The 24822-nt window shown below is 43.6% G+C and overlaps 1 protein-coding gene and 1 pseudogene across 1 annotated transcript; one reads left to right on the top strand and one right to left on the bottom strand.

Moving 5' to 3' along the window:
* Positions 1-799: 799 nt before the first annotated feature.
* LOC139300022 (disintegrin and metalloproteinase domain-containing protein 11-like) lies at positions 800-17830 on the top strand (annotated as a pseudogene).
* Positions 17831-19676: 1846 nt separating this feature from the next.
* On the bottom strand, positions 19677-24321 carry p3h4 (prolyl 3-hydroxylase family member 4 (inactive)). Its single transcript, XM_070922933.1, has 7 exons — positions 23852-24321; positions 22863-23012; positions 22613-22784; positions 22388-22516; positions 22154-22299; positions 21570-21653; positions 19677-20573 (listed from the first exon to the last, which is right to left on the bottom strand). Exons 1-7 carry the CDS (start codon positions 24290-24292, stop codon positions 20424-20426), a joined length of 1272 nt encoding a protein of 423 aa, XP_070779034.1. The 5' UTR covers positions 24293-24321; the 3' UTR covers positions 19677-20423.
* Positions 24322-24822: the final 501 nt, after the last annotated feature.

Raw genomic sequence — 24822 nt, 5'->3', positions numbered from 1 at the left:
AGGAGTCTCAGTGTTGATTGACCTGTATTTATGGTTCCTAATAAGAAGCCAATCGATTGTATGCTGGTACACTATCTTGTAGTCAGTTGAATTCATACATCACACCTGTCACAATCACTACACTGTTACTAAATGTGTTGCCAGTGTAGGTCTACATAGTAATATGGCCATATTGATCATGTTTTGGAGTATTTTACATTCTTTTCGGGATATTTACAGTATTTTTTATTATGAATGGCTGGTCGTTCTGGTCAGTTGAAGTTTTCAGTGGTGGAGTTGATCTAATATGCTGTAACTGTTTGTTGTGAAGACTCCTGAATAACTGTCCTGCTTTATTACTACATTATTATTACACTACACTGCCTTGTGTCTGAATTCACTCAAGGAGAGGAGCACTTGTATTTTTCCCCTACAGATAGTGGATCCTTGAAAGCTTCCATGTAAGATACACTAAATGTCACACTGTTGCCTTAAGTGAAAACCCGTTTTGTAAATATCAAAAGGGGGAAGTCTACGTCTCTTCAGTCATCACAAAGGTTTTCAGAAATGCAAATGCGGTTTAATATTAATTTCAGTTCAATATTGGTTTGCAATTGTCACTCAAACACTATGAAATGATCAAAATTATAACAAGTGTGATATTAGCCCTGCAGCAGCCCCAGCTTTTATTTTATCCCAATGTAGAGTTCTAATTTGAAGTTTGTTTTTATGCCATTTGGCTTGACAGGCGCAGGGGAAATGACAGTAAAATTGTGAACGATGTCGGCTATTTGTCAGGATGTTATTGCATTCAGCCGTGATGTCTCTCCTCGGTGTGGACACACCTTCATCCTCCGCAGACCCGCATTACATGACGGCCTTCCGAGAGACTCCGCCATTCACACCCGTACATTGAGGAAACGAATGAACTGTTAAACCCCTTTCGTGGCTTTTCTTCGGCCGTGCACCTCCGCCGTCGCATCCTCTCCCCGCGCAGAGCTGCATGGCAACGGGAGGAGGAGGCTGCTCGGGATGAGGGAGGGTACCACTGTCCCACGTGTCCTCACCGCAAACCCAACGCATCTCTGGTCGCTTTCCCATCCCTTCGTTTCCGCATACCGCAGATTCGCATACACACACATACAGTCTCATCTATACACCCATACGCACCCGCGCAGCCTTGCGGAGCTGTGCATCCGCGGTGCGCACTCTCCAGTTCCTCACTATTTCCTCACTGATCAATCTCAAGGCCTGTATTGATTATATCCGCCGTAGGCCTGGGTACGATTCATTTTTCATCATTCTGATATGCAAATTGAAATTCTCAATAGCGGTGTTGGCTGGAGCTGAGAGAGAGAGAGAGAGAGAGACAGAGAGACAGAGAGAAGGGGAGAGAAGAGAGGACGCGCATCATTAGATGTTTAGCAGATTCACTTTCGATCTTCGCCATCATTTCTGCGGTGTGGTTTTTGGTCTTTTTCCTCCCCTCCGCCGGCCGGGTTCTTGACATTTTGCGGCTCTCGATGTTGTAGTCCGGGGGAATATGTGAGGATCATGCTGGCGGTGTGGTGCTTCATGGTCTTTGCTGCAGTGGGCGAGAGGCTTGCGGTCTCAGGTAAGAGAGAGAGAACAGGGAGAGGGGGTCTGGGTGGAGAGCGGGAGCACCCTTTTCGTTTCCTTTGCATCCACATTTTTTCTCCTTGCAGCAGCACTTTTCTAACCCCGTGTCGGCTGTGATTTTATTGTAGCGGGATCTCGGTGCCAACCGGCCCACTGGCCTGACAGCTCTCTCCGATGCGGTAGATTTGCTGCATCAACACATTTCCATCGCAGCCCCATTGCCTACAACTAATGTAGCCTACTCACAACCATTTCCAACGGTGTTTAATACACTACACATCTAAAAGCACGCTGATATAACTCGTCAATCACCAAGGCAATGTGGTCTACAGCCTGATTGATGATTGCTAGGCCCTGCATGTATATGTCAATATGGGTCAGTCTACTACAGAGCCTATAAACTATGGCAAATTAATACATTCGTTATCCACCTTTATGTGTACTACATTTCTTAGAGTAGAGCAGTGACTGATAAAATGTTATTCATTGGTCAATGTGATAAATTAGGTCACCGAACCATCAGCTTACAGAAAGAAAACACTGAATGCTCACACAGTGTGTCTGTTAAAAATCAATTACTTCAAAATCAAATTCTGCCTTTGGCGTTTCTTATTATACCACTACCAGGTCCAGTTTAGACTCAGGTGTGTCCCTATCTTTCCAAGCCCTCTGCACACCCATGAGCCTGTAGTGAGAGTGTCCCTGTTGTACAACCTGCAGGTGTGGACAGGAGCCCAGTGCAGGATGGAGGCGTGTGGGACTGGTTTGCCCCGGCAGGGTCGCCGGACAGCGGGGACACTGCCACCAAGGTCATCTATCCAAAGCGGCTGGTGCAGCAGATTGAATCGGAGGAGGAAATGGCTCATGACCACTTGGATACCAGGGTGAAGAACAGCACCGGGGACACTTCGGTGAGTTGTAACTAACAGTAAACCCCCCCTTCTTTCCCAGTTTCACTCTCATATCCCCAGTTCTGTTTATTCTCACATTGGATCACTCTGCTATCAGCCCAGTGGTCTTAATTTGGGGGCCAGGGTCCTTGACAAAATTTAAGGAATCTCCCAGTAAAGGAATAGAGGAATAGATTAAAGAAAGTATTCCTGTTGGACAATGTATGAGAATGGCTTTTTAAGTCATAGGATTCATTATTACCTCACATGTTACAGCAGACATTTATTTCTGGACCAAAATCACATGAAATGGGGGTCTTCACCTTAATGTGAAGATCAATAAGTTCAGTAAACCTTTGAGAATGTTAAGTCTAGTGCTCAGCATGCATCCTCCCTGAAGAAGATTCACTCTTCCAGGCATTGTAGCAACATGTGACAGTATCAAGATGGGCTGTTATTCTGCTGATGAGAACATCATTTTCTGTAATAGTGCAGCTCTCTGCTGCTCATGCGGCTCCTGCTACACAGGGATGACAGTGCAGGGTGGTATCTTGCACCAGTCTCCGCTACTCGTGATTTTGACCCAGTTAGTCTCTGAAAATCCCTTCTTATGTCCACAGTGAAGTAATGTCAGCTGGATGAAACCAAGACAGACAAGTTGTTGTTTCACAGCCATTTATTCCTGCCTAAACTCAAGCCGTAACATCTGGCAACAAGTTCTGAAACTACACAACCTTCTGACCTGCTTTGTATACCATCCAAGCATTGTAGTAAATGCACCGTTTATCAAAGAGCTGTTTAAATGTTTGTGTGCGTGTTTGTAGTGGCCCTCATCTCCACATGACTTAGCTTAGCCCCTCCTGAAATATTCAGTCATCGTGTCCGATCATCCGGCTGCTGTGCTGAGCCCCTGACTTCTTCATTATTCAGTGGTGTGTTGAAGTATGTCCCCATTAATTATGAAATAGGCCTGTGCAAGAAGTGCTGCATGGTCTAAGAGGCTAGAACACTCTTCATCCCTGCCCCCCCCCCTCTCTATCTCTCTCTGTCATGCTGATATGATGTAGTTCATATAGCTGCTATGAGACAGTACATTAGGCTGCATACACACACACACACACACACACACACACACACACACACACAGTCACTTGAAGACTATGGTTAAGTTGAATGTTGTTGCCCCTGGAGGAGAAGCTGTCTTAACCAAAAATGATAGTATATGAATAAAAAAACCACAGCAGTTAACATAATATACATTCATAAGATACAAATGATGACAGTGTTCAAGTAGACGAGGTTTCAGAAGTCCCTGTTTCAGCTGCTGTACTTGTCAAGACCTGCTGTGTTTTGTTTTTTTAATATTTAAGACGTTGGGAGAGAGACACATCATAAATTTATATCATATCGTGTTGAAAATAGGTGAGGCAGCATCTTTGCTTTACTGGTTTGGTTATTTTGTTTTATCTGTTGTGATAGTTTCACGGTGTTGATTTGACACTGAAAGAATGCATAAATAATACATTTTTGAACACAGATTGGATTACAGATATTTTAAGATTTCAGGCTGAGGTTGATAATGCGGTACCAGGATATTGATATTATTGGTTGGTCGGTGGATATCCTTTATCTGAAATTGATTTTATTGGTTAATTAATGGCCTCAATTTCTCATGTCATGTAAGAGACAATGGTTTTAAGGATAAATCAATGAGGAAAAACAGTCACTATGAGACCAATTCCCACATAAAACCAGCAGTTTCTTGTTTAAAATAAAGAAGTCACCTACATATTTGTCATTACTATCATGAAAAAATGTAAATACATTTTCTACTTAATAATCAGTCATTTACATTTTAATATCCATCAGCTCTAAAAGGTCAGTGGCAAGAGGGGTCTGTCAGAGAGGAAATGAATGATGTGATATGATCGAAAGCTTTTGAACCAACAAGAACAGGACGTTCTAGTGAAAAACTTAATTTTGAACATCTATAATTCATGACAACTGTTTCACATAATGATCAGAACACAAAAGTAACCAATCTAAAGCTGTGGATCAACACTACTGTTGATGGGCACCATGCTCTCCAAGACAGTAGAAAGAAATCTGTTGTCCGTACTCACTGGAGGGAATAACTCCTGGATAGTGATGCATTTTATTGTAAAAGCCCAGTGATTTACTGCAGCCTGGTTCCTCCAGACTGAGATCAAAGCCGTGCTGGGGAGACACACTGTTTAGTCTGCGGTAAATTTCTCTCTCTCTCTCTCTCTCTCTCTCTCTCTCTCTCTCTCCCTCTCTCGGCTGGCCCTTCTGCCTCCTCACCTCCTCAGCTCTGGCACCTGTCCTTTAGGGACCTGAATATAGACAACACCAGTAAAGTTTTCTCCTCCTCCTCTTCCCCTCCTTCTGTCAAGCCCCTCTCCATCCATCTTTATGACGAAATTAGCTTAGCTCTCAAACAGCCGTAGCTCTCTGCAGCCTGCCTGCCTGAATGCTGGCAGCCAATGTAGATCAATGGAGACTTTATCAATCATAATATTTCAACTGCTGAGATGCTTTTAGAGCGTACGCACAATTGATTCTGTTGAATTATTCATGGGACTTTTTCCAAATCACTCTGTGGCTTTTACAGAGCGACACACTTAACCACAATTGTTTTGTTACACTATGATTGATCAACTATCAAATCTGTCTCTGTCACTGTGGGGTGTTTTTCTTCAGCCCGTGCACTTGGCCCAGAGCTGTTTCCAAGTGGAAGCCTTTGGACACACCTTCACTCTGGACCTGGAGCTAAACCAGTTAGTATTACCCTCCAAAATCATCAGATCTGCCCTATTGTTTTTGTTCTTGTATCAGTAGGTGCTCTTAATTTACTGCAGCTGTTCTCATTAGCATTTCCCCGCACTTAAGCAAATGCACTTAGCCCCTCCTATTATGTTACATGACAAGATGGGGAATACCAACGTGGCACACACACAGACACACACTGCTGCATGTTTATGAGGGTGCACTGATTTTATTAACACCACATGTTAATATGTTAACTTATTCTTTGTGAAATATATTTCAGGCGAGAACAAGAGGTGGAAAATATCCCTGAAGAAACCAATTTTGGTTATGGTGATAGAAATAATGCTGTTAGTGATATTCATGGTGTCCCTCCTCTCTTTGCAGTCACCTCCTGTCTTCAGAATATGTGGAACGGCACTTTAACCAGGATGGCAGACCCTCACAGTCAGTGGTGAGTCTGTTTGCGTGGGGTTGGGATGTGTACAGACAGGATTTTAGTGAGTGAACTTGTTTTTTGGCACATAGGAGGCATCATATTAATGAGATGACCAGAGCGCCGGTGCAGCATTTGGTTCTTTGGCTGTTGAAACTGAGACTTTGTCACATTTTCCACTGGTGCTGTTGCCAGTAAATCTTATAATGAATTAAAACTTTTATTTGTCAGATGCAATGGCTCTAGAGTTCATTATATAACATAACTTCTATGTCTCATAGATGCGTTAAGATCTGTTTGATTAAAGTCTCATTTTAAGTCTGATGTGTTTTTGTGATTGTGATGCTTTGTTGAAGTTTTTACTATCTATTTATGGAAAGTGCGTTGTGTGGTCTTTGCTTCAGAAGTAGGCTGCCATGTAGCTATTAAGATTATATATGTTACTGTGTTCTACATACGTGGGTTTGCCTGTCAGCGGTGTGTATGCGTGCCTCTCTGCTGTGGCCTTTCTCAGACAGTCAGGAAAAAAGGCAGTGGTGTAAAACCACAAGCTCAGAGAAAGAAGTAAGAGATAACACGAAAACGGATGAAAGCCATGACATCTAATGTGATGTGTGCTTGTCAGGACAGACCAGAGGAATGTCACTGCATTCTGCCAGCCAGGGGGGATAGATAATGTTTAGGGGGGGGGGGGGGTTCTGTTCAAATGTGCCACCCACCCAGCCAGCCAGCACTCCATGTCCCCACCCACAATCGGTCCAAACGCAGTCCTCCTGACCAATCACAAGCCTGTTTCCATAGCAACGAGTTAGCTCAGCGGTGTCATTAAGTTCTTGGCAGCGAAGAGAATGAAAGAAGGCCGAGAGAGAGGGAGGGATGAGCAGAGCCTGTGAGAGAGGATGGGGGGTATGAGGAGTAAAATCCCATTTAATACAAAAGCAAGATGAGCTTTGGCATCGGGGAGTCATTTTGGGGCTGTATTTGTGTTCATAGACGATCGGTTTGTTCCCAGAGTGGCGTGAGGGAGAGGAGGCTTGCAGGGCCGGGGATGGAGACCCGTAGTCAGTCCAGATTGTCACTCAGCTGGATGGAGGCCTCACGTGATGCCTCTGACGCTGTTGCTGGACATGGCAGGTGTGATGCATTCAGGGCAGCACGTCACCAAACTATTCTCTGTCATCACAATGCTTTTATTTTCATTCAAAGCACTGAGGCATTGTTGGTCTGAGCTGTTGGGACAAGGCTGAGACACCCTGCTGAGCTCAATTTGATTCAGGTTAACCAGTGTTCACTCACTTTTCACACCTTTCCTGGTGGTTCATCTTTGCTGTGACCTCGTGAAGCACTGCGCCCACTTTCGAGGGAGTGTTAGGTGGAAAAGAAAGCTTGGGCTCTGTTGTGGTAGTCAAGGTTGTTAAAAGGGCATGAAACAGCAGAGGACATTTTTTACTCTCATCTTGTCCTTTTCAGGTGCAACCTGCCATCTGTGCAGTCATCCCATGTTAAATTCTCAGATCTAACTGTGTCGAGTGTTGATTTATTGAAGAGATCCTTGTCAAGGGTCTCCCTCCACCTCTATTGTCAGTGAAGCAGAGTATGGTGGAGTAGAGTACAGGACACAAGTAGGTCACAAACTGTGCCATAAACGCGATAGTGGTGGAAAGAGGGAGAGTGGAGTCGCATGTGCAGGTTGCGAGAGGTTTTTCCTCAGAGCTGATCGAGCACGATACCCAGTGAAGTATAAAGACGAGCATTTAAAGCCTGAAGTGTGTCAGTAGAGGCTGTTTCAGATGTTGCGTTGTGTCCACAGGGAGGGGAGCACTGCTACTACCAGGGAAGGTTAAGAGGTTTACCAGAGTCCTGGGCAGCTCTCTCCACCTGCCACGGCCTGTGGTGAGCCTGACCGTAAACCTTTATTTATAAAATCACATACCTGTTGCAGTGCTTAATTTCTCAGCACACATAATTACTGCTTCATTGTTTAGGTTTCTGCTCTGTATCTCATTGTCTTTCTCTTGCTGTTGGTTCTTAGCGGCATGTTCTCTGACGGCTTCTTCTCTTATGGGATTGAGCCCTTTCACAATGGGAGCCATCAGGTAAATAGTCAGTGGATATTAGTTGTTGTTGAATTGAGTCTGGATGCTGTTTTTGTTGTTTTTAGGTCCTAATGTGTCCAATGTCATCTGGGTGTATTCTCTTATAGGATGATGGTGCTCACTTAATCCGCAGGATGCCTGATATCAGACTTTCCCCCCACTGCCCAGGTACAGAAGTGACACTCGTATCACATCAGAATAATACTGCCTTAATGCCTATTTTAATATAACCACCTTTCCTTCAGTTAGATAAATTTGACCCCACCTCCTATCCACTGTTGCAATAATTTCAAAATAAATGTTATTTAATATTCCATGGGTACTGCTTATATTACTGTTCAATAAACCTCCAACACCAGCAAGTGTAGTCTCTGCTTTGTTCTCATACAAACTCAAACAAATGTGATAATTGAATGGGATGTAATTTTTGGTAAGTTCAGACAGGGTGATAATTACACTCACAGCTTTTTTGATTGGCAGCTGTAATGTTTGACTGAAACTGAGATAGTAATGTTTGCACTGCACCTTACAGCATAAGAAAAAAAGTAGTATTGCTCTAACTGCCTGCAGCTCTGCTTCTCTGTGTGTCCAGACTGTACAGAGGACAGTGAGTGGGAAAGCAGAGGAAGTGATGGAGATGACGACAAACCGGACCAAGTGAGGGAGCAGCCGGTGTCTGGGGGGCTGAGGCGATCCAAGAGATTTGTTCGCAAGCCCTCCGTCCAGACTGAGACCAAATATATTGAGTTGATGGTGGTCAACGACAACGAAATGGTGAGTTAAAGATTTTGCTGTTAATTATGCGCACGTGTCTTCGTCGTCCAGAGAAATTAGAGTTGTCCGTCACAGAGGCGAGATCTACCGGCATGGTTTGCGTGGCTAACCATCTACCAGTGTAGCTTAGAGACACCTAAAGTGACTTGAGACAAAAGCCAGTCAGCAAATGTTTGGTCAAACTGAACGATTTACGTTTATTCGTTATTCTGTCAAAAAAATTTGTCTTAGTACTGAAGAAGTTTGTCAGTTGTGCCGTAAAGCTTTTACTACTCAAAAGCTCACTCTGTACCTACTATCACCAGTACAAGAGGTAGATCAAACAGTTTCTCCACATTGCACACTTCATGGAAAGTGAAGAGTATGTCTTGTCTAACTTTTTATTTGAGGAAAGAGGTGTATGTTTATCAAAGATGCTGTAGGTTTCCGTCATGTAATTCTATTTAAACTAAAAGTTGCCTTGTGAATTACCACTGGCCAGCACAAGTATGGAAGTACAAACATGTGTGTGTGAGAGAGAGTGAATGTGATCCGTCTCTTACACCATCTGTGTATCTCTGTGTCTCCACAGTTTGTACAGCTGCGTCGCTCTAGCAGCCAAACCAAGAACTTTGCCAAAGCAGTGGTCAACATGGCAGATGCGGTAAGAGCTTTGTTTGTAGGATTGTAAGCCTCCTACTCTTAAACTCTACATACACACCGCCACCTGTCAAGTGTGTGTGTGTGTTTATTTCCACATTTGGAAATTATTTATCCCAGATAGCACACAGTTCTCCATAGAGTGTTCACGGCATAGGTGTCATGCCAACACAGCAGTAGACTGAGTGGCATTTTTGGTCCCCAGATCTACAAGGAACAGCTAAACACGAGGATCGTGCTGGTTGCCATGGAGACCTGGACCTCTAAAAATATGATGCCTGTAGTGGAAGATCCATTGATAACGCTGCAGAACTTCATGAAATACAGGAAGGACAACATCAAAGAGCAGAGTGACGTCGTCCAACTTTTCTCGTAAGAGGCAAAAAAAAATCTAAAATCTTAAGAATTAAAGGTTATTTGACGTTTGGATGCTAGTTGAGGTTTTATTTTAAATGATGGCATCTTTCCTGTGCACCACAGAGGGCGTACATTTCACAGTAGCCGCAGTGGGACGGCCTACACAGGAGGGGTGTGCTCTCTAACAAGAGGAGGAGGTATCAACGAGGTGAGGAAAATCTAAAAAGGTTATATTTTCCGTTGCACCAACAGGGATTGATTTAAACTAAAGATTAGGGTTTAACTAAATGTAGCACCTTAATTCTATCAAATCTTTGTTGAACAAGTTAGATTAATTATTGATTAATAAAAATAATTTGAATGATTTAAAGTTGAATTTTAGTTTAAATGACCAGTTTTTATGTTGAACCACCTCAACTGTCATCTTGAAGTTGTGATCAGAGGTAAAGCTGTACTTTAAAAATCTGGACCAACATGGCAGATTTTAATCTAGATTTTATTGATACAGATTTAACGTGTTAATTAGTGAGCTTTAGATGAGCTGGTAGATGGATTTTGTGACCTTTTACAGAGCCAGACTAGCTGTTTCTCTCTGCTTCCAGTCTTTGTGCTAAGCTAAGCTAACCAGCTGCTGGCTGTAGCCTTGTATTCATCATAAAAACATGAGAGTGGTATCGATCTTCTCATCTAACTCTTGTCGAGATAGTGAATAAGCATATTTCCCAAAATGTCAAACTATTCCTTTAATCCTGGTTTTAAATACATCCTGGTTGGTGCAACTCAAGTCACTTGTAGGACTTTCAGTGTTGTCCCTATCTCACAATAAAGCTCTCCTCTGTGATTCTATGTGTATTCGTTCCAGTATGGGAATGTTGGTGCAATGGCCATCACTTTGTGCCAGAGTCTTGGCCAGAACATTGGCATGAGGTGGAACAACGCGCGCAACTCTGCAGGTAAAAGACATCAGATCTAGAGAGAGCTATAAACCAACGGTTGAACTGAATAAATTATCAAAGCAAGAGAGCGAGATCAGTGTGGGAAGGGTCGAGGCAGAGATGAGAGGATAGTGAGGGATGGGATTTATAGCTGGGTTTGTGTGTGTGTGTGTGTGTGGGGGGAGGTTGTTAGAGAGAGCGCTGGGTGTTGGTATCCCTGTCCAGCAGTTCTCTTCTGTAATTAGACTTCTCCATTAGGTGATTAGTCACCTGCGTCCAAGGGGGGGTGGGGTGGTGGTGGGTAGAGCATCGCTGCCACTGAACAATGGGCTCAGTGATTAATGTTGAAGAGCCATCAGATCCATTATTCAATGCCAGGACAGGAGCTCAGAGTGCACACTATAGCCTCCATACCTCCGTCACTAGGCATCAGTTCGATGGTCTATTCTTCTTTGACAATCATAAATCTTTCTCTCAAGACTTGGGCTGTCAATGCTGATCACCACGTTATTTTTTTACCCCTGTTATTTATGTCCTTCTTCCTCCCTCCTGGTCTTCTTCACAGGAGACTGCAGGTGCCCAGATGCCTGGCTGGGCTGCATCATGGAAGACACGGGGTAAAGATCCACATCGTAGCACACTGAAGTGAACAACAACAACAAAAAAACACAACACACCTGTAAAATGCATCTCTTCTCTGTTTGTTGACACAATTTAACAGCAGGACTGTTTTCTTGTCGCACTCCCTCTAAGCTGCGATTTGCTCCGTTCATTTCACTCAATTAGACAATTAGACACCTGTAACAGAGGGATGCTTTGACTTTTACTCAATCTTCAATGAGCCAAGCTGGTGATAAGCACAGCTTGTATTTGATGCTTTAAGCATGAGTTGAAACATCAGACATCAGCTCACCGACTGGCGTGTAAGAATTAATTGAATTAAAGGTATTAACTGTACAGTATGAGTGATTTGGATTTGGCTCTCCTTACCAGATGGAACAATACAGATTTCAATTATTCATTTGAGTAATATCTTACTACAGATGGTAACATTTCTGTCAGATTGCAAAGTGATGGCACAGGCACCCACAGTAGATCTGGCATTCCAAAAGCGTTGTGCTGTTTGCATTTTATTTTGTCACGTCCTGGTCTCAATCTTTGTGTGTGTGTGTGTGTGTGTGTGTGAACGCAGATACTATCTGCCCAGAAAGTTTTCTCGCTGCAGTGTTGATGAGTACATCCAGTTCTTGCTCCAAGGGGGCGGGAGCTGCCTCTTCAACAAGCCCAACAAGGTGAGGGCCATGTGGGAGTGTAGGATGTGGTGAGAGGAGCTGCCTCTGAGCATCATGTATTTTTTTCTACCTTTTAAGTAATGCCCCTATCGTCGTATCGCTGTACTTCCAGCCAACAATCTATATATTACTGTCACTTTTCATGTCTCGTCCATCTGTCTCCCACTTATATACATGTGCTCATATATGTCCCTCTCTGTCTCTCTCAGCTGTACGACCCTCCAGAGTGTGGGAATGGCTTTGTGGAGCCAGGGGAAGAGTGTGATTGTGGATCCCAGGTGGTGAGTACCCAGTTGGACATCATGCATGAAAGCCAGCTCTTTATCCTTCTGTCTCTTTATTAGCACTGGTGTTGGTGCTGGAACAGAGCTGAAGGTTTGTTTTCATGTCTGTGGCAACAGGAGTGTGCCCGTAGTGGAGGAGCCTGCTGTAAAAAGTGCACACTGACCCATGATGCCATGTGCAGTAATGGACTCTGCTGCAGTTTCTGCAAGGTGAGTCCACCTATATAACAAATCAAAAAAGTGAACTAAATCTATATATAACTGTCTTTATATAAGATAAAGAAGTGGTTTAACAATGAATGAGTGCTGAGCCAAAACATCTATGTGTGTTGTGATTTCTCATGAACAATAAGGGTTGCAAAATAGGGAATTAGATAATAACAAATAATAATAATAATATTAACTGGAAATAGTACTGGTTATTGTTTTTTTCTGCATGCAATAAGAGAAGTATAGGCATTAGGCATCTGGCTCCTACGGTTTTGTTCATCAAGCTGGCAGGAATATGATATAGTATATAAGTATAGTCTTTTCCCCCAAATATAGATCATAAAACAATTTAAGAAAAGATAAACTGAATTCAATAAAATGCAAAAGAAAGGTGTCATCTTACTGATCTACATCTACATCTACATTGTCAGGCTTTGCAGACAGGTTGTATCATCTGAAATCACCTGTATGATTGTTGTTAGGACTTATCCAGCATTTACCTGATGCCTTTTGTGCTGTGACCTAGTATGAGCGGAGAGGCGTGGTATGTCGAGACGCTGTGACCGACTGTGATATCCCAGAGACCTGCACCGGAGACTCCAGCCAGGTAGAGTTCAGTGCATGTAACACTGGAAATAAAGATCAACCAGAGTATCCAGAACATTGTGTACTTTTCTTCTTTTGCAGTGCCCTCATAATGTCCACAAGCTGGATGGCTACATGTGTGATAACAGTCAGGTAGGGGCTGATTTGTGGCATGTTTTCTAGTCTGCAGCTCACTCGGATGTATGCTTAATTATTGTTGTCTCATTTCTTCAGGGTCGCTGTTACGGTGGACGATGCAGGACTCGTGATGGACAGTGTAGGGGACTCTGGGGTTATAGTAAGTATAGAACACATGTGCCTTGCATCTGGAAATAGTATGTTATGTAGTTATATAACCATGTATTTATATACTGCCTGCTTTGTAATCTCATTCCCTTTGCAACCGTCTAATTTGTATCTTTGCGCTCTCAGACTCAGCGGACAGGTTTTGTTATGAGAAGCTGAATGCTGAGGGGACGGAGAAAGGCAACTGTGGTCCAGGTCCTGAAGGCCAAGGCTGGCTGCAGTGCAACAAGCCGTGAGTGACACCATCCTGATCCCCCTTTCTGATATTCTCACTGAAGAACAAGAGCGCGTTCGCTCTATTCTGCTTTTTTATGCAATAAAGTGGCGCTTCAACTGCATTTTGTGCAGATATTGCTCTGCTCAGGTTTGAGGCTTTGCTGAGTTTAAAAGATAAGGCTGGCTTTGTTTTATCATTTTCAAAAAAATATCATAGACCAAAACTAATAATGAGTGCTGTATATAAATATTATAAACAAATATAAGAGACATAGTGTTGCATTCAGGTGACATATTCCTTCATATAATGTATTAGTGAGTACAGGGCATTTGTTGTTGTGAACGGCCTTTGTTTCATAAAATCCTGAAATCCTAGTTATAACTGGATCTCCACGAATGGTCTATATCATGTGTTCTTGACTTGAACGTTGAAGAGGAATATTGTGAACACAGCCCAAGTTTGATGTGCATTCTGTCATTCACTTTTTCCTGTTTAGGGATGTTTTATGCGGCTTCCTGTTCTGTGCCAACGTGACGATGAAGCCAAAGTTCGGAGACCTGCAGGGTGAAGTGACCAGCTTCACCCTGTACCACCAGAACAAGTATCTGGACTGCAGGTTAGTGGGTCACATCCATCTGATCTGCTACAACTAACAGAGTATGAAAATTAGAATATCGTGTCCCTAAATGTCTGGTTCTACCCCTCCTCTCCCACCTGTCTGACATGTCTGGATGCTTCCCTCAGAGGTGGCCATGCTCTGCTGGAGGACGGCACAGACCTGGGCTATGTGGAGGACGGCACTCCCTGTGGTCCCAACATGATGTGTTTGGAGCGACGCTGCCTCCCTGTGGCGGCGTTCAACCTCAGCACCTGTTCGGGATCCAACTTTGGACGCATCTGTTCCGACCACGGGGTAAAAACAACTTCCCAGCACACACTGATTCGGTGATTTGCAGGTCAAAAGACATCTAGACATTGAAATGTTGCATGAACCCAGTGGCCACTTCATTCGGTACACCTGTACAATGTAATGTCATCCAATACAACAGCTCTGCCATAACATCTGTCTTTATGAAGCTCATAACTTTCAGTTTTTGGTGACGATGTTGGAAATGTGTAAATTCAATCGTGTTTATTACTGAGGTCATAGTTATATTAAAAGGTGTTTCTCATTTTTTGTCCTTCCTATTTATATACATAAGGGGGGCAGGATATTGAATCACCTCTGAATATAATGCAGTCCAGTACAACACCATCACTAACTATCACCTCAACGCTAAAACTGTAAATAACATCTCTATGACAGTGTCAAAAAAAACCTGAACATTATTGGCATTGAAAACAGCATTTTAGTTACTATAATCTAACATATATTTAGGACCTGTTTCACATACTAGTTTCACACTACTCACTTCACTAACGGTTGTGCATCTAAATGACTGTATTAATACATGTTGAACAGACTGTTGAAACAAATCACCAAATCCATGTTTACTGGGTTTTAACATCTTTCACTGCTCGTCTCTTAATATTAGCAGCTACTTCACTTGATTTTCATCTCTCTCTCTCTCTCTGTTGTAGACCTGCAGTAATGAGGTGAAGTGCATCTGTGACAGGGACTACACAGGGAAGGACTGCAGTGTCTTTGATCCCATCCCTGAGCCAACAGTCCCGACGGGCCCAGAGAAGAAAGGTCCATAGCCCCTCTCAACCTGCCCATGTCTCTCCTTCTGTCTGCCTCTCATATCCCCCCTCATAGTCTCTACCCATCATCACTGTAGCTTCTCTATGTACTGACGCGGAGCACAATATCTTCAAACACAAAGAGTAGTTCACCTGATTATTGTGAGAACATCAGTATTTAGACCACACAGTGTTTTCCTCCCTGTTGAGTGTGGGTGTGTGTTGAGACACGTTTATCCATTAGAACATACAGTATATGCATGTACAGTATGTTAGTCTGTGTATGTGTGTGTATGGTTGTACTGTATGTCTTGCAGGCAGTGCCATCTTCAAGTGTCTCCCTTACTTTCTTGCAGTCTGCCAATGACACAGAGCAATTGAGCAGCTGCTCTCATAGGGCCAAAAAAGCCAAAGCCACCCTGAGCAAGAGGGTGTCCAGCTGAAAGAGCAGGAGAGGGGGAATGAGAACAAAGTAATAAAACTCTCTCTCCTTTGTTTTGTTTTTTTGTAACTGTTGTCTCCCTGACCTCCCTCGCTCACCCGCCCGTTCTCCCACCTCCACCCCCACGTGCTGCTTTCCTCCTCTTTCCCTCCATCTCTCTGTCTCTGTCTGCAGGTATCTTACCATCTGCCTCTCTCTTTCTTTCTAGTTGATGTTGTTGATGTACAGTGTTGATGCTGTCCTCTGACGTGTGTTTTTTAGTGGTGTTGTTTTGTTTCTGCCCTTCCTCCTCCTCCCCTTCCTCCTCCTCCTCCTCCTCCTCCGCACCCTTCCTCCCTCCTCCTTCCTCTGCGCAGGTCCCAGTGGCACCAATATCATAATAGGGTCCATCGCAGGTGCTATTCTCCTGGCAGCTATAGTCCTAGGGGGAACAGGATGGGGATTTAAGTAAGAGTTCTGGCATGCCTTTGTGTACCTGTCTGCTTCTACCTAAAGGAACCCCGCCCCTCAACTCTCACCCCTCTGAAATAGATGCCTGTTTACAACTCATCGCCAAACCGGGGGAGGGGAAATGGGGAGTCGAGTCTGAGCTCGACCGTGCTAATGCTTGAGCTGCTTTTGGCGTTAAAATCCGTATGGATCATCACACCAGTTGTTTTGTTTTCTTTGATGGAATCATTAATCAGCCCTGAGCTCCATCCTGCACCTTTCCTTCTGCTCCCTCTTCTGCAAGCCCAGCCTTTTATTGTAATAACAGGGCAGGACGGAGATGTTAATCTGCCAGGAACCTCTGCAGAACTTCTCTCAAGATTTATTAACCTTTTATGAAAAAGAGTAATGTTACAGTGGATTGCCATAAACACCCTTTTTAATGTTTTATCTTTGGTGCTCTTTTAGCCTGCATTATCCTGTTTTTCTCCTATACTGTAGGCTGCATCCTAACCCCAAATGCCCTCGCTGAAGTGCTTCTTCTGCACTGTTCCACCTGTGCATCCTTGCTATTGTTCACTCCTTATACTCTGACCTAAAAGGACTGCTCCTATTTTACTCACAGTCGGACTCATACGAGCCACAAGTGTGGCTGATGAAATGCCCTGTTCATTGAAAAGCAAACTTATAGCTTGTAGCATGTAGTCAGTCCTTTTAGGGCCAGAGGTAAGTGTCTGCATGTGTGCATGAGCTGTGAGCAGGAAGTGCTCTCTTCCTCGTCAGACCTCTGGCTGAGAGGGTGGCTGCAGTAGATTCTGGTGCAGAGCCTTGTCAGACCATAAGGGGCTGAGAGGATCGGTGCCATGCTTACTGTAGACCTGCTGCATGTGATGTCATCACTGTAATCTGGCAAGAAAGATTTAGGAGAGGACTGGTGAATGAATAATGGATTGAGTGACTGAATGAGTCATTGTTTGATTCATGCTTTTGTTCTCAAATCTGACAGCGTTGTGGTTAAATCTCAGTAGCCAGTTCAACATGAAAGAAAACTATTTAACATTAAAACCTGTCTATGAGTATTATTATTATGGTTTTAACTCTTAATTCTAACTGTTAATGAATGATATTTGTCTAGTGTAGTTATACTGTTATTTATTTTTTTGTCCTTTAAAGTTCTAATGCAAGATGATCAGCTTCAGGACGCGCTTCTAAAAAAATGTTTAACTTGTTTTTCATTATTTTGTCATTGATATGTCTTGACATTTTGTCTTTTCTCTCGATGTGTTCTCATGGGATGCAGGAACATTCGACGAGGAAGGTATAACCCTATAGGACCACGATCACGCTGTCGTCATGTGGAGACGCATCACAGAACATCCCATCCCGCCTTCCCTCAGCATGGCTACATACTCCTTCATCCAGCATCTTCATCCCCACAGAGCACCATGCTCACTGTGCATCTCACTGCTCCTTTTGCTTGAATGCTTCATCCCATTTCAATTCTTGCTAAAAAATAAAAAAAATAAACTCCCTGTGTCCCCAATCCCCCCCCCCAAAAAATCCCTTTATCATTGCAAAGCAGAATGGCTCCTTCATTTCTCAAGCATCTTCATCTTCTGTCTCTATTTGTCTTTCTTTCTGTTAACAATCTCTGTTGTCACTTGTCTTTCAGATCTGGTGGAGGATAAGATGTCTGTCTGTCTTTCTGTCCCTGTGTCCTGTCTTCCTCCTTGCACTGTGTCGTTTCCACATCGGAGAAGAGGGGAACAAAAAAGTCTTCCACTCCTGTCCCGAAATCTCTCCGAGCCTCTTCCGCTTATCGTTCCCTCCACGCTCCCGTCTGCGCCTTTCGTCTGTCCTCCTGCCTGACTCTGTCCTCCTCTGGGCCTGTGGAGCTCCTCTCACCATACCAGCCAAATCATACTCGTGTGGCTGCTGCCAGCCAGCCGCTGAGGATTGTGTCCGGGCCACGCCTAGAGCAAGCAGGTGGCTCTCCCTGTGGGAGACTCCAGGGTCTTCCTCCAGTCCGGTGGTTCTAAGAATGTGCTTCGGTGTCTGTGTACCTCTTTTTCTCACATCTTGGACAGTCTGATAAAGAACATATCAACGGTGGACCAATTTCATATGAGACATGTCTTTCCAATGCCTGCCTGCCTGCACAGAAACTGAACTGGCCACCAACTGGGTCCACAGTTAAATGTTGGACTAGCACACAGACTGGCCATCTAAAAGACTGAAACAGTGTAACAGGAGCTGAACAGTTTCCTTTTTACTTAAAGGAGAAGGACCCGAGGCACAGTTGCTCCAAAGCCAGGCTTTGACAAGGTGCATCTCAAAGTGGATATTACCTGTTTTAATCTACAAAGATTGGCAACATGGATATAAGTGAAAAGAAACTGTACATTGGACTGTTTTTAGCATGTTTTCCAAAGAGAGGCTGAGGAGAGACTAATGATCATGTAAAATGATGGCTCAAAAACCAATCAACCTTTAGCCAGAGCCCTGATTGATAACTGAGTTTATGTTCATTGCTATGTGTTGTTTTAACCCCCCCCCCCCCCACACACACACACACACACACACACACAAGTTTTCAGGTACAAAAAGGGAAGCTAGGTGTAATGGTTTTGGGATCATTTTAAACCACTGAACTTTGACGCAGCAGAGACCGTAACTTAGTGTTTTCAACCACAGACCGACCAACATACATTCCACAATACGTGTCTGTGCTCACTACGTTCAGGCCCAAAGTTTGTACGCTTAGGAGGTTTAATCCGTATGTCTGTTCACGAGTGAATGTACGGGTGTAAGAGATTTTTAAATAAAGGAAGAATGTACGTGTGTTTACATTAGTGTTAGGGGCAGTTGTGTCCATGTACACCTTAACACTCCTCCTATCACAGGTAGATAGGTAGGTGTTTACCTCTAGAATATCGTCTCTTTCTACAAACTGTTGTGCACTGCAGCCATGGCACCATACAGGCAGCACATTAATAAAGAATTCAACAGTTTTTATGTCATGTATCTACAGAAAATGAGCACTAGCCAACTGTATGCACACCTATTTGTAAATATGTGCAAGATGTACTGAATGTTAAATGCACTGTATGAAGATTTATTTAAAAGCTATGTTAAAATAATGAGTTGTATCTGTTTCAGTCAGTCTGTTGACACATTCTGCATCTGCAAATCTCTCCACGCCGTCCATGCATCTTTAAGTGTAGCGTAACAGCTGAGCTAGCTGTCTCGCATCTCTTATCATTCCAGCTATCACTTCACTGTCATGAATCTTTTGTACATTTGTTGATAGCCCTGAGTCCTGGGTGAACGCCTCAGCCCAGAGGCTTTGTAATGATCCCTCCTGTAAATGAGATTAAAGAGATCTAGTCTGGGGTCCAGCAGGCAGCTTGTCTGAAACTGTAAGCGTGTATGAGGTCAGTTTGGTTGGTTTGAGCTTTGCACTATGGAAGATGCACTATTGTTATTATTACAATATGTACAGAGTTGGTATCAAATACAATCTGTTTGATTTTAAAGTTTAGGGGAAAAAAAGAGAAAATAAGATGCATCGTATCTGATATTTTTAGACACTATCTTTTTGAATTGAGACAAAAAAGAAAGAAATGAACTAACGCTTGTAGATGAATTGAAATGGAGGAAAAATAAAATACTAAAACATGAAAACACACCTGCTACTTTCACCACTCGCCGCCTTCCTGTTGTGGTATTTATTTTTTATGGTTTTCACAGATGGTTTGACCTGGGAGTTTAATCTGAGGCTGTCGATTATTTTTATTATAAATTAATGTCCGTTATTTTTTATTAGTCATTTAGTCTATAAAATCAAAGAATAGCAAAAATCACCATCAGTTTCCCAGAGCAAGCTGACATCTGTAACCTGGAGTTAATCAACTAATCAATTAAACACTACTGCAATCCGATTTGTTGTTGCAACTTCTGCATTTCAATGATCTTATTGATCTTATTGGTATTAAGTGACAAAAACCAAAAAAGTATATTAAAATATTACTTTAATTATGAGCAAATTATTATAACAACAACCCAGTTGGTGGTTGACAAATCATTCAGCATAAGAAGAGCTACATGTCACCTTCCTAACACCACGGCACAGAGGCATTCAGCTTTCATTAAATAAAAACTGTAGAAAAGTCACTAACAATGGCCAATGACTAATAAAAAATAACAGTTTTAACTGGCTGATGGCAGCCAAGACAGAATATGTCAATCTCTGATCTTGATCAACATGACGGATAAGTTTGTCCGTTTATTCTTCAGGTGGGTGGAAGCACACAGCTGTGGGAGAGTCGTGCTTTTTCTGCTAAATACTGCTGGGAATGAAGGTGTCTGTCTGTGGGGAGGTCAACATCCTTGGGCATGTTGTCACGAGAGGTGGGACGGAGCTGGATGAGGAAGCGTCCTGCACAGGAGACGAGGACTGATGTCAGTCTGCGACCTCTCCGACATCCCACTTAGTTTTGGGTTCTTGCCACCATTCAGCCAGGAAGGACTCCTCGTAGTCTCCCATACCTTCAAACTCCATGTCAGGATGATCTGAGTGAGAGGTGGCCATTTCTTCTGGACTTACCAGGTCCTTAAAGGTAACACAAAACACTCACAGTCAACAGCAAGCAAGCATTTACTATCTTACTTCCATTATCTTTGGCAAAACTGAAACGTTTTCCTTCATGTGTCTATAAATCTGTCACTTGTGCACCCTGTAATTAAGCCTAAACTCTCTCAGTCCTCCTCCCCGCCCCTCAGGTCCAGGCAGAGTGTAGAGATGGGAGGGGCTGAGCTGAGTTAAATGGATGTGGCACAGCCTCAGTGGCCGACACCTCCCGGCCACATACCACACGCTGCTGGCAGAAAGCACAGCCCCCCTCCTGCTTCCTCCTCCGCAGCCTTCATCCCCTCTTTCTCTCCCTTTCATCCTCTGAGACCTTTTTCTTCTGCTTCTCTTTCCACTTCTGCTTCAAGCAGCTTGCACTCAGTCTGCTGGTTTATATCCTCAAACATGTTTTAGAATATTTTGATAAAAACTTCTTTGGAAAACTAGGATGCAAACTCCCCCTAGATCTGCCAATTTAGTTGTTGTTGAGCACATTCTGATGCACCCCTCGGGCTGTCGGGTCACACAGACAGTTTTATCTGCTGAGGTTTTCAGATGTCTGTCTCTGAAACCTCTGCCGCCACCCCAGCACACAATGAAGGTTGATGGAATTTTGTTTGTGCAGTAAAAAAAAAGTCAGGGATGGCTATCTGAAAACCTCCCCAGATAAAATCAGCATAGGTAGATACCACTACTTGGAGTGAGTACAAAAACGTGTCATTTGGGTGAACTGGTCCTTGTGTCTTTTTTTCTAACTGGCAATAAGAGGAAAAGAAGCATTTCTGATATTTCCCCAAAGACCTTTATTCCTCCTGTTAATAATAAAAAACTATTAAAAATAAAGTATAAAATAAATACATTATGTTTGAATTCAAAAAGGAAAAACTAAATGTGACTTCAGCTGGACTCCACCATCACTCTGCTGCCCCAAAACAACACCTCCTGTATATTTGCCACCGTTTCTGGATAGCAACATACCTCATCGTCTGTTTGTAGGTAGTTCAGAGCAAACTGCAGCATCTCTTTCTGCTTGGTTGTCTCGTTAAAGTACCTCAGGGCCTCCTGGAAAACAAAAGTGACATCAGCCCTCGTGTTGACCCAAGCAGCAGGCGAGAACAAACCAACTTCTAGCTGTTTTATAGCTCAGTGCAAGGCAACAAATTTGGCCTGTTGTCCTTTTGTTTACTGCTTTTATGCCGCTCAGTTTGGAAGCCTTAAAGTATTTACAGCAGTACCAAATTTATGCTCACGTTTATGGGCTCCTTACAGAGCTGGTACACTGCAGCTGCTGCCTCTATACCAAGCAAAAAAGATGGGGAAACAATTCTGTCTTTACGAGAGTGTATGGGTTTCTAATTACCACCCTGAGATAGTGTTAATGTTCCACGCAAAGACCGCCTCATGCTATAGTTTTCCTGCTTTGGTTTAGTACAGCCAGTGTGAACTCTGCTACAGCTGCTGCCTCTAAACAACCCAGCCTACATCAGTTGAGCCACTGGTTCAACCCTAAAAGTCCTGGAAGTACCTAAAGAGAATAGTAATGAAGTCTTTGTTTCACTCACAGGCCGAGGCTGGAAGTCACTTTCCTCCAGTCCCCACTGCTCCCTGTAGAAGCGATAGTACGCTACATTTTGCTGCATCACCTGGTCTTTATGGTCAAACAGCATGTAACTGGCTGCACACGGAGCAGCGTTCTTTACATCATTCACTGCGAAGGATCACAAAATAATATGTGTTAAAACAGTATTACCCGGATTCCTGTCCAAAGCCTGAATCAAGAGCAACAGTCTTCTTACATTTATAATAGGAAAACTGCAGGTAGTGATACATGGTGGCTACAAACTTCTCCACAAAGAAGCCTCCAACGCTGGGCGTCAGGTGCTCTTCACATTTTACTTTGCATTTCAGCACATCAGTGTAGAGATCTGAGGGGAGCAGGAGGGAGAAAGCAAGCAAAAAACATATTATCTTATCTAAGAAGACACTGAACTGAAACGCTCCTCACATTGCTCTCGTCTCACCTGCCAGCGTTGGATAGAAGTCTTTGAACTCTAAGATCTCATATGAGCTCTCACAGCCGGCCAAGCAGCCGCTGTATATTTCAAAGTACTGTGTGACGGCCTGCTCCATGTTTCGGGCACTGCTGCTGAAGTCTCCGTTGTTGTAAAGCGTCACACTCTTCACGAAAACACTCTGGAAAAAACAAAGAGATGAGCAGCATGCGTTTCATCTGCACACAGAATAAGGACGTTACAACGTTAATGTACGGACTTCATACGGCTGCTCCTCGTGGTCGATGAGATATTCTTCCACATCAAACAGCGTCTTGTAGTAGTTCATGTTCTTGGTCAGATAGGGATCAGTTGGGTTCTTCTTCAGGAAGGTGTGGGCTGCTGCCACAGCCTTCTCCACGTTGTTCAGCTGAGGAAGAATAGATAACTTTACAATGGACATCACAGCACTGGCATGAAGGGCTCCTGTCATTACTGGGTAACGTGACCTCTGACCCCTGAGCTCCAACAACTACTAACAGATGTGGATCACTGAGGTCAGAACACAAAGTCTTGTTGAGTGACTAGATGGAAAACTAATGTGGTATGTGAAACAAATGAAGAGATAATGGCAGATATATAGATATATATATATATACATATATATATATACATATATATATATATAAAAGACTAACTGAAAGTAGTAAACACACTCAGTTCTCTCCTCGAAGAGAGATCATCTGGAGTTCAATACAAACTTTATGAAACTCAAAAATCAGATCAGTCTTTTTGCCTTGTGAGCCAACCTCAGTCCTCCTCAGCCGGTCTGACAGAGAAGAATAAGGGGATTGTTTCGGGGGAACACTGGAAGAGACGTGGCACATGCTCAACTGCTGCTCGGTCGGCAGGAGGGCGCAACAAAGCAGCAGGGAGAGTGAACTGCACTCCAGATTTCCTCTCGGTGAGTCAAACCGAGTCAGTCTGCCTGGAGGAACCGACTGCAGATACTTTAGCTGGGTGACTGCGCCCGTTACGCACAGTTATGCACAGTTAAATCAACATTTACTGAAGGACCCTGAGTTCATAACGACCATATCCCACATATACGTCCTGCAGTAACTTCATATCACGTCTCTCTGACGTCCACTGTGGAGACTGTGAGTGTGCGTTTAGTCACAGCGTCGTATTAAAGTATTTGGAGTAACTTCAGAGTTTAGTAGCGAAGGCCTTCATTTAACACTGGACACATCACGCCTTCGCTCTCACCTGGTAGTATGCATACTGTATGTACCGATACGGTATCCGTTTCTCGAAAGTTTCCAGTACATCCCTCCGTGGGTATGCGAGGTTAAACACTGGAAAAGTCGCCTTGCACTTTTTAAGGCACGCAGCTCTCAGCAGGATGTGGCGCACGACGCGGAGGCTGCTGTCGGCCAACAGGGTGTCGTTGTCCCGGCTGACGGAGCTGCAGTTGCGGCTACAGAAAGTCTCGCTGTCCCGCAGCAGCCGGTGGAGCCGCAGGCTGAGCTCCAGGTACTTGATGCTCTCTGCCCAGTTCTGCGCCGCGTACTGCTCCAGCGCGAAGCTGTACGCAGAGTCCAGCGGCATGATGTCCTTCTGAGGGAAACTTTTAAAGCTGTACTTCTCATACTGAGCCTTCACCAGGGCCGGGAGGAGGAAGGCCAGACACAAGCTTTTCAGGAGCATCGTCGCCTCCACCGGCTCCAGCAGCAGACTCTTCTTGTTTTGAATGGATGAACAAACTTCCTCTTTCTTTACCAGAGGTTGCTCATGTCTTCCTGCACGTAGGCTGGGAGAGCTTCGTCGATCGAGATGCTGGATACAAGATCTTCTGGTCAGAACTGTCAAAATAAAAGCCCCACTGATTGTATTTTTGACTGCTGCAGTCAAATTCAAAAACTCACTTGAGATAAGTCACAGGGAACATCATGTTTATTATTCTCAAAGTAATTGTCTTGAGCTGCATTACATACTTCTCCAACCACGGTGCATTGTAAGCACATATGTCAAAAATAAACACACATCAGAATCAGAATCAGAAATACTTTATTGATCCCCGGGAAGAAATTACACATATTGTGTTAACTGTTCTGAATTACCTCAAGCAAGTTTTATGTGTTATATATGCAAAAATATTTTTATCCCAGTGTGAAAATATAAAGGGCTGTCCTGTATGCAAAAAGTGGTTGGTGAAAAGGCCAAACATTTACACAATG

The sequence above is a fragment of the Enoplosus armatus genome, chromosome 17, assembly GCF_043641665.1.
Source record: "Enoplosus armatus isolate fEnoArm2 chromosome 17, fEnoArm2.hap1, whole genome shotgun sequence".
Taxonomy (NCBI): domain Eukaryota; kingdom Metazoa; phylum Chordata; class Actinopteri; order Centrarchiformes; family Enoplosidae; genus Enoplosus; species Enoplosus armatus.
This window is presented reverse-complemented; position numbering and strand designations above follow the sequence as displayed.